This window comes from Sinocyclocheilus anshuiensis, unplaced genomic scaffold, assembly GCF_001515605.1.
Source record: "Sinocyclocheilus anshuiensis isolate Anshui unplaced genomic scaffold, SAMN03320099.WGS_v1.1 scaffold517, whole genome shotgun sequence".
Lineage (NCBI taxonomy): Eukaryota > Metazoa > Chordata > Actinopteri > Cypriniformes > Cyprinidae > Sinocyclocheilus > Sinocyclocheilus anshuiensis.
In genome coordinates, this window is record NW_015536535.1 from 1640210 (window position 1) to 1654831 (window position 14622).

Here is a 14622-nt window from a genome sequence, read left to right on the forward strand (position 1 = left end):
GCGAATCATTCATGATCCAGCCTCATCTACAGAAGTGAGTATAATGTTTTGTAATGAATCTTTGCAAATCGCCTTTCCTAATAATGTGCTAATTAGCCAGTTTCACGATGAATGTGGCTAAAGTAAACAGTCTCTCTGAGAGCAGCTCGGAATAGAGGGGTGGGGTCAGCAGAGCTCATTAACATTTAAAGGAAAATGCTACAAAAACGGCTTGATCTGAAAAGAGCCGTTTTTGACAGGGTAAAAAAGGTGTTTTTTACACTACCATTGAGAAATTTTAACCAAACTATGTTACAGACTTTTCATTAAGACCCCAAAGAATCATATCAACTTGTGGAAAATGGGCATCCTATGACCCCTTTAAGGCAGCGTCTGTGAATTCATTCATCTATTTTAATACTGCTCTTATGAAAATTAACCATGGTATGTGTAGCAAAACTGTGGCGATACAAATGGAAATCAGTACGCGGAAAAAATAAAATTAAATAAAAAACATGGTTAATTTTTGTAAGGGTGTTTATCAGTCAAATTCATTTAAAAAATGTAAACTGGTATGAAATATGATCAGTAAGAGAAAAACATTGTTAATGAGAAGACGAACTTGACTGCTGCAGGTTAGTTGGGAAATAAATGCATTTATTCAGAATGCACATTTGGAAGGGAAATGTGTTAATAGGAACATTTCAGCAGGTGATATGAGACGTAGGCCTAAACATCCTCAGTTTCGAAATGCATACTCCACACGAACGTGCTCCCGCATAATATTTTAGAAGGACCTTAATTCATCCCACGCATCTCATCCGTGTTGTGTCAGGAAATCGTGAAAACTGAGGCAGTGTGTCATTGTTTAGATTTAAAGCAGCCAGGTACGCTGCAGTAACACCGGCGAAAGAGAGGATTCTCCCATTAGTTTTGACTGCATTGCGATGGGACCGGAAGTGGCGATACACTGCTTTACTTACCGGATATAGGAAGTGTGATAAAGGTCTATTCCAACCAAAAAACAGTGTTTGCAATTGGTAAAGGACAGAGACAAGTGTTACTCAAAGAAATATCCCAAGTTCACCCCAATACAATTGCTTGCCATTTCATACAGGCCTTGTTGCTAATGTTATTGGCATAACGGCTCCTTATAGATGCTCACTTGCTCTCCAGTTTCATTGGCTTCAGGACAAAGATTCATTGGAACCTGTGTAAGATGAAGAGTTTTTCCTTGCAATTCATCACCAAATTGCTTGGAAACTTTTGACAGGTGCAATTTTGTCCCTAACGCTTGGTCGCAGTAACTCAGTGTGGTCCCCTCCCTGCAGAATACAGTATCGCTGCAGCTAAAAAAAGATTAACTCTGTTTTTTTATTTATTTTTAAGTGCAAAGAGAACAATCTAAGGAACCTGTGCCCACAAGTGTTGTTTTCCAGTACTTACTGTACTTTCTTTTTAAGCATTTTCTCACTGCTCGCAATGCTGAACAACCACACACATTGTAAACAAATTTTATTAATACAATTTTGTACGCCTGCACTTTCATTATCAGGATGAGGCAACAATGTTATACCCTAAACGGATTTTTCTGAGAATCAGTCTTAAAGTAGTTAGGTGTTGTTTGTTATTACACCTAGCCTCTGGTGATCAATAGGAGGTGTTTGATGCCATGCTGATTGTTTCACAAGTAGATGCCCTATTAATCCTGTTCTGTTTCCTTTCTAATAAATGTCAGGCAAATGGCAGAGATCACATTTGCTAACACTTCATTGATACATTCCCACTTTTCATTTGCCTTGATTAGACTTTAATGTGCATTGTAACACCAACCACAATCCCTTGAGGTTTGTTTAGTCTGGCTTTATCACACTTGCCGATTTGTTTGATCTAAACCCATTTTGGTAAAGTGTAATGAAATGGTTGGGTTTGAAGCATGGCAACTTCTGTCTGGTTGATCATGGCTGTTCTGTGCTTATAGATGGATGACATGGCTTGTTACCTCTGAACAAAAGCCATGACAGAAACTTGGGGTGTTTGTGTGCTGTAAAGCTTCAGTGACTGTTTGTTCTCAGTTTGTCTGACGCAATGGATCTGTCTTTTGTCTAATGAGTTTTAAATTGGTTGACTTTTACTGAAACTGCATTGTATAGGATGATTAGTCATTAGACTTTTAGTCAATTAGTAATTTGTTTGCAAAAAATACTTATTGGACATAATTATAGTACATCAGGAAAGTAACTTCAGTCATACTTAAAGGGTTACTCCACCCCAAAATGAAAATTCTGTCATTAATTACTCACCCTCATGTCGTTCCAAAACCCTAAGGCCTCCGTTTATCTTCAGAACACAAATTAAGATATTTTTAATGCATTCTGAGAGCTCTCTGACCTTCCCATAGACAGCAATGTAAGTAACATGATCAACGTCCAGAAACGTAGCAAGGAGATCGTTAAAATAATCCATGTGACATCAGGGGTTCAACTGTAATTTTACGAAGCTACGAGGATACTTTTTGTACGCAAAGAAAACAAAAAATAGCGAATTTATTCAACAATTCGGATACGTTTTCTATGTTTATTTACGCTTTGATTTGAACGAAAACAACATATCCATGTGGTGCGGCTGACACAGAACAGCATACGCTGTTTATGTTCAGTGGATACTCTACAAAAGGGCGCTAGGGTGACGCGGAGGAGACGAATTGTTGAATAAAGTCGTTATTTTTGTTTTATTTGCGTACAAAAAGCATTCACATAGCTTCGTAAAATTACAGTTGAACCCCTGATGTCACATGGATTATTTTAACGATCTCCTTGCTACGTTTCTGGACGTTGATCGTGGTAGTACCCTTGCTGTCTATGGGAGGGTCAGAGAGCTCTCAGAATGCATCAAAAATAACTTAATTTGTGTTCTGAAGATGAACGGAGGTCTTACGGGTTTGGAACGACATGCGGGTGAGTAATTAATGACAACATTTTCATTTTGGGGTGTAGTAGCCCTTTAATACATTTGAAACAAGTTATATGCTATTAAACTAAGTCAAATCTGAATTTGTGTTATGAAAGTATAGTTATGAGTGTTAAAGGACACAATTTAACGTATCATGACCCCCTTTTCTTAAAAGGCAGTCAGGGTGGTTCAGTATAGACATCACTGAGGTGTCTGTGGGACATGTCTGGACTTGTTCCGTGAGTCACAGGAACAACACAGATGACGAGTAGTCACCTCCTTATGTGACCTCCTTTATCTTTAGTGGGATTTTTTCAAAATGATCATCAATCTTGTGAGTAAACGAGAGCCCCACTGGCATGTATCTGATTTGTAGGGAACCTTTTTTGTCACTTGGTGTTAGTAGGCAAACAGAATTGTTGGTAACACTGCAGCAAGTTCCCATTAGTTAATGCTGCTTATAGTTATAGTTCATGAGCAATACATTGGTTACAGTATTAATCTTTGTTAATGTTAGCTAATTAAAATCCTGCCATTCATTGTTAGTTCATGTTACCTCAGGTCCATTAAATATTAACAGATACCACTTTTGACTTTAATAATGTATTGGTAAATGTTGAAATTAACATTAACTAAGAATAATAAATGCTATAGAGTTATTTTTCATTGTTAGTAACTAATGTAGTGGAACGGTATCGTAAAGTGTTACAGAAATTTCTTCACTAGTTTGCTGCTTGTTTTCAACAGTTATTTCAGTGTAATTGCATGACTTATTTGTTCTGGTTGTGTTTTTACTCCACTGCTCACTAAATGGCACACCTCTGTGTATTTCAGTATATATATATATATATATATATATATATATATTAATAATTTTTTACACAACCCTTGTATGTCTGTCTATGCTTGGGCGATCTTTAATCATGCAGTCCACTCAAAAAACCACCCCGAGTGCCAAATACCACCTGCTCAGTCTGATGGAAATAACACGGGGAGGGGCCGGCAATCGTCTTCAGCAGCTATGGGGCGGGCTCAGGAACCGCAACAAGTGTAAGGCGTGCACCACCCGGTTTCGGTTGAATATAATCTCAGGCTCTTCCACTTTCGTCCTCTGGCTGCATGCACATCTCTGTTCACTGAGCTGCACCATTCACTTCCTCATCTGCAGAAAACCTGTCATCTGATCCCTTTGTGTGCTCCCAGTGAATCCCCATGAGAGCCAGCAATTCATTTCTGTCCATTTTTGTTTTGTTAATAATGTAACACAATTATTGCATGGCTCCCTGGAATACTTGATTCCGATTTGTCGGTCGCAGAATTCAGAGGTCAAATATTCTGAATAATGACAGCTGTCTAGGACAATGCTGTGTAACTGACCTGCTCAATTGGAAATCTGTTTCCTACATGGCAGTGCTTGTGTTCTGTCTCGCCGCTGTCTCTACAAGTAAGCTAATAAATTCATTTCAACTCGAATCAATATTTTATGTCCATTTATTTAAGCAGCCGTGTAATAAGCAGGATAGTGTACCATCAGCCAGTCATTATTACAAAATAAACACCATGTTCATCAAGACTCAAAGCTGAGATTTTTTTCTCCCTTCAAAACTCTAGTCTCTTCTAAATCTCGTCTTCTCATGCAATTAATTAATTTCATGTCTGTGTATTTCAGAAGCAGCATTGCAACATGCAACATGGAATAATATACAGTTGCCAATAAACCCATTCAAAGTGATCTTTCACTTCAATATATATATGTGTGTGTGTGTGTGTGTGTGTGTGTGTGTGTGTGTGTGTGGTATGTATATGTTTTCAAAAGATTTCTAGATATATTTCACAAAATCTTGAGTGCTTTACTATGTAGAAACATCATTTAAAATAATATTATATGACTCCAGTCCCTACTAATAGAAAGAAATAGAAAGTCCAGGGGTTTTTTTTGGGTGTCAGGAAGAGGGGAGGCTCTGAAGAGGGCAGGGTCTCGTTCTCTCTCTCTCTCTCTCCTTCTCTCTCTCTCTCTCTCCCCTCCCGTCTCTCTCCTTCTGTTCGCTCATTCAGTCCGCTCAGAGGACGGTCAATGAGACAGACGGGGCGAGTCGTTGGTTTCTTCCGTTCGGCTTCATATGCATCCGTCCGTGGATGAGTATGTCCCTGTCGGATCTATCCGGGATTAATAGAGCCCTTATCACGCAGATATATTTCCATAAATTCTTCATCGACTCTCAGTGAATCACAGCCGGATTATCGTCATCACCATCACCATGGGTTTCTACGGCACTTTAAAGATGATCTTCTATAAAGTGAGTACACGCCGTTATTCGTGTTGGGTGCACTGCGGCTTTTATATTCATACGGCCATCCGCCTTCTCTCGGGGGGCTCGCTTTAATACCCCATCAGCCCTGACGCGACGCGACAGGAACGCTCCCATTATAAATTAAAGAAGCGGCGTACACTGCGAGCCTGCGATGTCGGTTCGCACAGCGCGATGTGTAATATTCAAATACGATGCGCGCGAGTGTAATGTACACATCTTGGTTGATTATTATGCCAGCGTTCGAGTTTGTCGCGTCGCGCTCTGAACGCGTACACGACCTCGGTGCTCGTCTTTAAGGGTGCGTCGGTGAAATATGCGACTGTTCTTATATACAGCCACTGCGGAAAAATCTCCAGCTGACATAGAGAATCACCTTTCGCGATATTCATTCACGTGAACCTACTTTGAGTCTTCTTGACAAGAACCTCATATGTAGAAAAGGATGTGATGTGCTTAAATATGGAACGGGTTTGGAGAACAGAGGCTCCATCACTATTTCTCTACCATCTGCCCATCCTTACACACACACACACACACACACACACACACTGCACCTGCGATCCCTACATCATACATATCTATCCATCCCCATGCATCTCACCATCACCGCATCCATCGTAGTCTTGTGTACTTGTATAGATGATTTATTTGATCTTATAAGAGTTAACTGCTTGACTCTTATTTGATAGTTCAAAAGAGTATGCTATCGTATTTGATTCTCATCTTACTGCACCATTCAAAGTAAACCTGTTGGTAATATTAATTTGTGCTTTGCAGTCATGTAGGCTGGTATAGAGCAGAAACAGTATCTGGACTCTCTCACTGTTATTGTGGTCATGTTAACGTGGAACGTACAGTCACGAATGTGCTATAGCTTCGGTGTTGTGCTATGTGAATGATTTTGTAATTATTTTGAGTCGTGTCAGTGTGGTAAAGCATCAGTTTCTGTGCTGCCTGTTGAAGGGTGTGTATATTCTCCACTGCCTGGCGGCATCAGACCACAATGATTGGGTTACTGTGTCATTGCATTTGACGGAGGAAACGGAGCCACATCTGTCCCGAAAACTCACACGTTATGATTGTAAATTTGAGTGAAATGAGCGTTTAAAGCGGAGAGCTTATCAGAAGCTCGCAGTCACTGCAGTTTTCAGGGTGTCCTCTGATCAGAACAACATCGAGTGAAGTACAGCGATGTCGACGGATGCTCCAGGCAATCTCGTTAATTGTTTGCTTATAAAAACGAAGCTCGTTAAGGATGTTTGATGTTCTTAGATGGACAAAATGTGAGAATGGATCATGTGATTTTATCCCTAACCTTCATGATACTCAAGTTTTGACTTCTAGTAATTCATGACTGCTGTATTTGTATTTGACTGGGTTGTATTTGTGAAGCACAGCACTCTTGCATAGTCTAAATATGTAGTCATTACCAATCTAAGAAGCTTCTGAAATCCATAGCAAGGTTATTAATTCATAAATCACAGGATTTATTCACTAAAACAGGTTATTTGCCAAGACTGCACCGGTTTGCATGAACACAGGCATTCCTGTTAACCACAGACCAAGCCATTTCTGCACTGTGGTGTCAGACATGGAGAATGATTACACAGTGACTCATCTAAAATCAGATGGCTCTCGCTGTGAACCCAAGAGAGAAGCGACAGTCTAATCCACTCAGTGAAATTAATGTATAACTAAGCAAATGAATGCTTTTACTTAGTTCATGCTATTTTGTGTTAAGTGCTTTTTACCAAGTAGGCTAGACAGGTTTAGCTATTAGCAGTGATTAGCACGTGTGGCATTGCCTGCGTGTTTTGTTGCACATTCTTGTGGAGTAATGTGAGAGAGTCTCAATGCTCTTGAACACACACAGCTACAGGCATACACTTTCATGCATCTTCAGTGTCATGCCATCTTTTTACTATCTTATCTTCATTCATACGTATTTACACACACACCCTGCCTGTCCTATCTGTTGGACTACCTTTGCAGTGAGATCACTGGCTGAGCAATCAGCTGCTGTTCAGTCTAAACTGATCCTTGCCAAGCTGGCCTGTAAAACAAACTTGATTTGGAGGGGGTTAATAAATAAATGGGACTATGTTCTGAAAAAGACTAGACTGTATACATTGAATCAAATTATTATTTAATTAGATTTGGTCTTATTTCCACAATTTATGGATGTTTCTGTTGTACTTAATCTGTGGGGGTTTTTTTGGCTGTTTTTTTCTCTCTCCGGCCCTCATTTACTGTGAATCTCAGAGTGTGGTCCCTTCAGAAATCCATACCGAGCTTCATTATCAGACACACCTTTCAGCTCGACCTCACTCAAGTGTATCAAACACCTGGCTCCTCTGACATTAGATCAATTGCTGCAAATGTGATCATGCGAGTGTTTTATTGGTTTCATTTGAATATCAAGACCAATTAATGTAATTTTTACTGTAGGACAAAACTCTAAATTTACCACAAAAAGGTCAACCGTGAGCACGTTTACATGCATAATTCCATGAAATGTCATGAATGCTTTAAGAAAAACTAGGAATGCATTAATATTAAAATGGTCACTGATAGTGATACATCAGTGATTATTGTTGTTATGGCCAATAACTGATAAATGGCATAAATTTAAAAAAATAATAATAAAAAATAAAATAAAAAAAATAAAGTATATTGCTTATATAAAAATAAAATACTATGGAGTCAGTGTTTCAAAATGCTACAGGTGAATTTAGGCATCACATCATGCAATAGAAAATGAAAAATGAATGTCCATTTTAAGATTTGCTGAAGATTACCTTTATCATTGTTATAAACAGTAATTAGAAGTAATACGTCTTTAATACTCAAAGTCTGCATTTATGTGATCAAAATGCAGTAAAAAAGTAATGTGAAATATTACAATTTTTAGTAACATGTCTTTCATGTTTCTTAATGTGATTTTTTTGATTGTAATGGCAAAGCTGAATTTTCAGCAGTCTTTATTGTCATCAATGTTGAAAGCTTTTTTTTTTTTTTTTAAATGTTTCAAAAGAAAAGCATTTAAAATTTAGATTTTTTTTTGGTAACAATATAAAAGTCTTTACTGGCACTTCTTATCAATGTAATGCAATATTGCAGAATATATATATATGTATTAAATATAAATAAATATATCAATATAAATATAAATTATGTTTGTAGCATAATAATGTTCTTTTACCTCAGATGTACTCTTTAAACACTGTATTCTGGCTGTTTATTCAGTATACCCTTTTTTTTTTAGTGTTTACTATTTTTTAGAGACATTGATATGACATTTTTTTTAAATAGTTACTATTATATAGTACTAATAACTGTAAGTACTGAATGTTCCTTACAAGCACAATGCCATCGTAATTTGAATATCATTTCAGACCTGTTAATTACCATGATGCATAACTGCATTGTAAACGGTATGGACTTAATTCAGTAGTGAAAGTCTTTACTCATCACTCTTAATTTGTGCTTACATACTTAATGACTCACAAACCCTTGGCAGGGCACAATCATTTATAACTCCGAGTCTATCACTGAGCTCCTCCTGAAAGTGAACTACACAGCCCTGTACCCTCCTAAAATAGTTTTATTCAGATGTGCTTTAGGACCTCATTGTGTTGAGGACACTGAACCCTTGTTTTTCCAGAGTAGATGCTCCGTAGCCAGGCACCAACTATGCAGCAAAACCAGGGCCATTTCAGCCTGTGTTTGGGGGGTGGGTGACATAGAAAGAGACAGTGAAGCATAGGAGGGTGGCTCTTTTTTCTCCTTTATGCCCATATAAATTTAGACTGTTGTGAAAGCACAGTGCCTGTCACGCCCACACAGATGTGTGTCTGTGTGTATGTGCTCCCCTTTCCAACTCCTGTGAGGGGTGTGTGTTTACCACATACACCTCTTTGAAGACTCAAATGACAAGCGTTAGCATCAGCTGTCAGACTTTATCTTTTCTGTGCCATGTCACTATAAAGTGGACATGACCTTCCTTCCTTTGGCCTACATTTGGTGGTGAGAGAACTAGCACAATACCCAACACACACTAGTACAATACCCACTCGCTCAGTCACCTCTTAACACAGGAAAGAACACAGGTGGATCAGTAGCATGTGGTTTGAAACAGGTTGAGGAATGTTTTAGAAATATTTCTTGGACATCCACCCTCTCATTACTGTCAACTTGCTTTGCTGGTTGTTTGTGCTGTCATTATTGTTTTGTCCTCTGTGAACCCAAACTAACCAGCACTCTCCTTGCTCTTTGTTGCAGATGAAGAGGAAGTTGGACCATGGCCCCGAGGTTCGACCTTTCCCTTCAGGAAAAAAGCCCTGTCCAAGGTAAATCTTTTGCCACCTTACCTGAAACCAGCAAAATGTTTTAGCCTGTGTTGCATTCTATTTTATTGGTCACATCTGCCTTTTAGAACAGTAACAGAGTTGTATGAGATATATCCCTCTTTATGGATTATTTTTATTATTTTTAATTTATTCGTTTATTACAAAATTATTTTATTAATTAAATAAAATGGAAGATTTAAGATTTTAATTAAATTAAATGTAATTTTTATAATTTTTTTATTTATTTGTTTATTTAAAAAATATTGTATTTATTAAATAAAATTGAAGATTTAAGATTTTAATTAAGTTAAATGTAATTAAAAAAAAAAATAGAAATACCAAGATGCATTAAATTGATTACAAAAGAAAGTTCTTTTGAAAAAAGAAAAAGAAAAATCACAGAAAAGTCACAGGGGGAAAAAATGTGTAATGATTTCTATAAAAACAAGTAGCACAACCTTTTTCCAGTATTTAATATATTGCACCAAATCAGCAATATGTAATGGTTGCTTCAGCTTTTACATCACATGAATAAATTATTTTCTTTAAATATGTTAAAATAGTAAATTGTTAAATTGTAATAATATAATACAGTATTACTGTTTTTGAGTGTATTTTTGATCAAATAAATACAGCCTTGTTGAGCATAAGAGATTTTTTTTCACAAAATTAAAAAATGTTATTGATCCCAAACTTTACAAGAGTAGTGTATATTTATTTTAATGTTTGATAATCCCCCATTAGCCTGGTTTCCATCCACAATTTTTTAAGATATCACAAAAAATGCTGGATAAAAACGCTAAGATGCTAATAAAAAGTAAGGTGGGAGAAATTATTAAAAAAGTAACAAATGAACATAAACTATCAAAAACACATTTTACATACATTCCTGCATCAAAAATGTCATGTGACCTAAATAATTTGCTCAGATGTCTGGCTTTAATCCCCACCCCCACTTCGATCGATAACAAGCACAATGTCCATCAGATTTTTTTGTCTGCATGCTCTTAACCACAAGTATTCCTAGTCTTGCGCAAATTTCTACGGAAATTATAATGCTGTCCTTTAGAACGCATGGGATAAAAACGTAGCTTAATTCATACATTTTTACTTCTTCACCTAAATTAAATTCACAAATTTTGAGGAAACATTTTTAACACTTACTTGCATACAGAATTATGATCATATTTTCTTTTGCTACCTTGCAAGAAGTACTATATACATCAGGAAATGCAAATCTAGCTTATTTTGGACCTGCTAATAGTTTAGAAATGACACACTGTCACTCTGAAACCCCTTAAACATGAACTCAAACCCAAGCTCAGCAGTCAGCTCTGACGAGTATTCATGCCTTATTCTCAAGACGCAGGTGTTCTCATGGTTCATATTAGAACAGTACACGACCAACCAGGCGGCAGTTGCACGCTGGGTAATTGAAGCATCTTGGCATCTTGGTCTCAAATCCCATTAAATATGAATCCATTATGAAACGGACCTCACTACGTGCTCGCCTGCACCCTTCCCTCTCTCCTTCTCATCTGAGCATTTCTTGCACCGGAGAAGGTATCCGTAGATAAGCAGAATGCAAGGAAACAGTGCTGAATCGTCTTTTTGGTGTTAGTGTATGGCCCCAGAGACGCAGAAGTGCTGTAAGGACTGCTGACATGGGACAACTCTCTGTGTCCCTTTCTCACCACAAGTGGAAAAGGAAATGTGCTTCAGTTCTTAATAGTTTGCATACATTAAATGCTTTTGAGCATGTTTTAGATGGACTCTAAAAAAGTGTAAAAAGTCAACAGAAAAGGGTTTCCATGAATGAAACAAAGGTGAAGATAAACATCTGAATGAATCGGTTTGGAGCAGGTGGCTGAATAAAATCATGCTGCCTGATAGAGTTCTGAGGCTGAAGTAAATGGTCATGTTGTCTAATGTTGGACCACAACAGCGGCTCGAGTGGACTGTAGTGCTCATCTGGCACAGATTCAGTCTAACTCACCACTTTGGTTTTGGCTGTAATTCTCAAGCTATTGTTCTGAAATAAAGCCTCAGATTTCCATAGTAGCTTCATCCACAGAACCATTTTGTTTTGAAATCTTCCATAAACGACAGGCTTGCACCATATTCTTGAATTACCACAATACAGATGTCTCACCAGAATGCCCTTAGAATATTTTTGCTACAAATGGTTTAATTTAATGTGTTTTAAATCTTATTTTGTCTCTTTCCCACTCTTGTCTAATTAGTTTTCCTCTGTTCTCATCCTTCTCTCCCTTACCCTCACCGAACAGTCCCACAGGACTGCCGTATCCAGCCACCCCCACCACGTTTAGGGACATTCGAGCAGTCAATGGGCAGGGTCAGCAGAGACGACGTATCACATCCATCCAGCCCCCTACAGGCCTGCAGGAGTGGCTCCGCACCTTTCAGGTGAGTTCAACCAAACTATTTGATTCCGTTTGTGACCAGACTTTCCAGATTAATTTATTAATTTAACAGATTAACTTCATGGTTAAATTAACTTAACTTAGCCTAACTGTAGCCTGTTTATGGTTATCAGTGGACAGTATATAAAGTTCACCAAGCATTAATATAGAATTTAAATCACAGATGTGCATATATCGGCTATTGTACAGCAGCTTCAAATGTGGCAGTCAGAACAAAATGTACAATCAGATTGTTTGCGCTTATAATGAGCCTTTATTACAATTACTAAAGAGTCCCATGTGTCACATGCAGGGGAAACAAGGGTAAGCAAGATATTGTGGCCACGAATTGAGAATTTGTATCCATTACTTACTGTTTCCTCATTCCTCATTTGCATGTCATGTGCAGAGCTTCTGCTGAGGACCATAACTTTTGCTGTAGTCTGGTTTTAATGTATTAAATACTGTTGTTACTTAGATCATCATCTGACTGAATCTATACTTGATATTTGAACACGTGGCCATTATGCCACAAGTTTGGAACTATTTAGATCTTCATATCATCATGTCATATCCCTCTTACTAGAATAACAATTCAAGCCTCAACAGAAAGCAGAGGGCTCCACCTCAGTCAGTGTTTACTCTGCCTTGCAGATAATTACAGGCTTGATCAGTCCTCGGGCTTAACGAAGCTGCTCTGGCATGAAATCACAGATACCTGTGTTGACTGAAAGGATGAAGAAGCTTTCACCTAATGAGTAAAGTTTCACCCAAGATATGTTCTTGCTTCTTCCGAATTAATTGAGTGATATGCTAGATTTCCATTTACTCAAAAGATCCTTCAATAAAAGTGTGCACGTAATCCTTTATGACATCAAAGGTGAGTTGTGAGATGCTGTCTTAGACAGAATCAACAGTCAGGTACAATATCCTTTCAGTAGTGGTCTGTCTACACCATTATGCCAATGGGTTCAGAAACTGTTTTGCTTGTTTGCTCAGTCAGTGCTTGTTGAGTTGCTTGTTTCTGTCCTGAGTTATTGTAAGGCTTATTTCAGGAGGTGCAAATGACACCGCGCATCCCTATGAGTCAGCAGCTTCACTATCACTTACGTGATTCACATTAAATGTCTCATTTCTGCATTCTACAGTGGAAGCTTGTGTGGTGATATATCTTAGTGGCAGTTCTGTGTGTTCAGGGTTGAAGTCTGGCACTAGATTGCAACCTTGTGAATTTTTTATATCATTTTTCACAATGTTTTCCAAACCTTTGAATGGTAGTGTATATAAAATAATAATACATATTATTATTATTATTATTATTAAACTTGCTTACATTGTCTAAACTTGCTCTTTGTAAGTGCATTATCTATTAAATTATTTTTAAAAAGCCTTATCAAGTAATCACAAATGACAATGTCTTTGAAAAGTAATGGAAATTCATTAAGTTTGGGAAGCCTGTATGTGTCTTTTGCTTAGTTTAATTTGTTGGCTTCAATTAAAGAATCGACAGAATTGAACATTTCAATCAGATTTTCCCTCAACTGTATAATGTTGTCTTATTATTTTGAGCTGTTAAAAGAGGCAGTTATCCTTGCATAAACACATATAGACATAAACCAGCCTGTGACAACAACGCCGAGTTCCCCCAGCTGAAGCGTTTCAGCAGTAAATTACGGGTGCTTTGCCTCCCCATAGTCCTTTTCTGTACATCCCTCTTCCATCATAAACATCCCTGAGCAATCCTCCTCTCTCATTTGATGCGCTTCAGAGCGGAATGACTTTGGCACAATCTTTTCGGTGCAGCGCGAACTCACTGAGAGCGAATTAAGTTCCGAGCACCATGAGATCAGCGAAACATTTTATTCAACTGGATGAAGTTGACCGCAGCTTAATTTTAGGAGAACGAACCCTGGGAAGTTTCCAACAGCCCCAAGACACGAAGTCTGATCCATTTGACTTACGAGAACCTTCATGGTTACGCTCATGCCAGAAGTTGCTGCTGTATAGCCAGCGAAAAAGCATCGCCAGTTCTAATTAAAATGTAAATCTAAAGCTCTAAATGGAAATGGATGGCTCTTGGATGTGCACATTCTTTGTGTTCTTGGTAACATATGTGCTGATGTGTGTTAACAGAGCTGGAGTGGCCCAGAGAAGCTGCTTGCGCTGGATGAGTTGATTGACAGCTGTGAGCCCACGCAGGTGAAACACATGATGCAGGTGATCGAACCACAGTTTCAGAGAGACTTCATCTCACTCCTGCCCAGAGAGGTAAATTTATATATAAGATCACTCACACAGTCATTTTAAGATTCAGAAACTTCATCAAATACATTCTTTTCCCCAGAAAAACTGAAGTTAATGAAAACAAAACACTGATTATCTTTCAACTTTTAGATGCTACTAACATAGCAAATTTAGGCAAGTAGTTTAAAGTAGAAGACGTTGAATAGAAGTTGCATAGTCAATCAGATTAGATATTTCCAGATTAAGACAAATTTGTATCCAATAGAGTGCAACTGATTTTTAATGATAACTTGCAAACCACTAAATTCATACCTACTCTGAGTGAAGAGGTTGTTAAAGAATGCTTTTGTTGAAGCCATTAAC

General features: G+C 37.9%; 1 protein-coding gene across 1 annotated transcript in view; it reads left to right on the forward strand.

Annotated features, from left to right (window-relative positions):
• Nucleotides 1-14622, forward strand: part of LOC107695758 (F-box/WD repeat-containing protein 7-like) — a 225140-nt gene that overhangs the window by 198668 nt on the left and 11850 nt on the right. The window contains exons 4-6 of the mRNA XM_016495792.1: nucleotides 9525-9592; nucleotides 11881-12019; nucleotides 14149-14283. Of these exons, the coding sequence (XP_016351278.1) occupies nucleotides 9525-9592; nucleotides 11881-12019; nucleotides 14149-14283 (342 nt within the window). The remainder of the gene's footprint in view (nucleotides 1-9524; nucleotides 9593-11880; nucleotides 12020-14148; nucleotides 14284-14622) is intronic.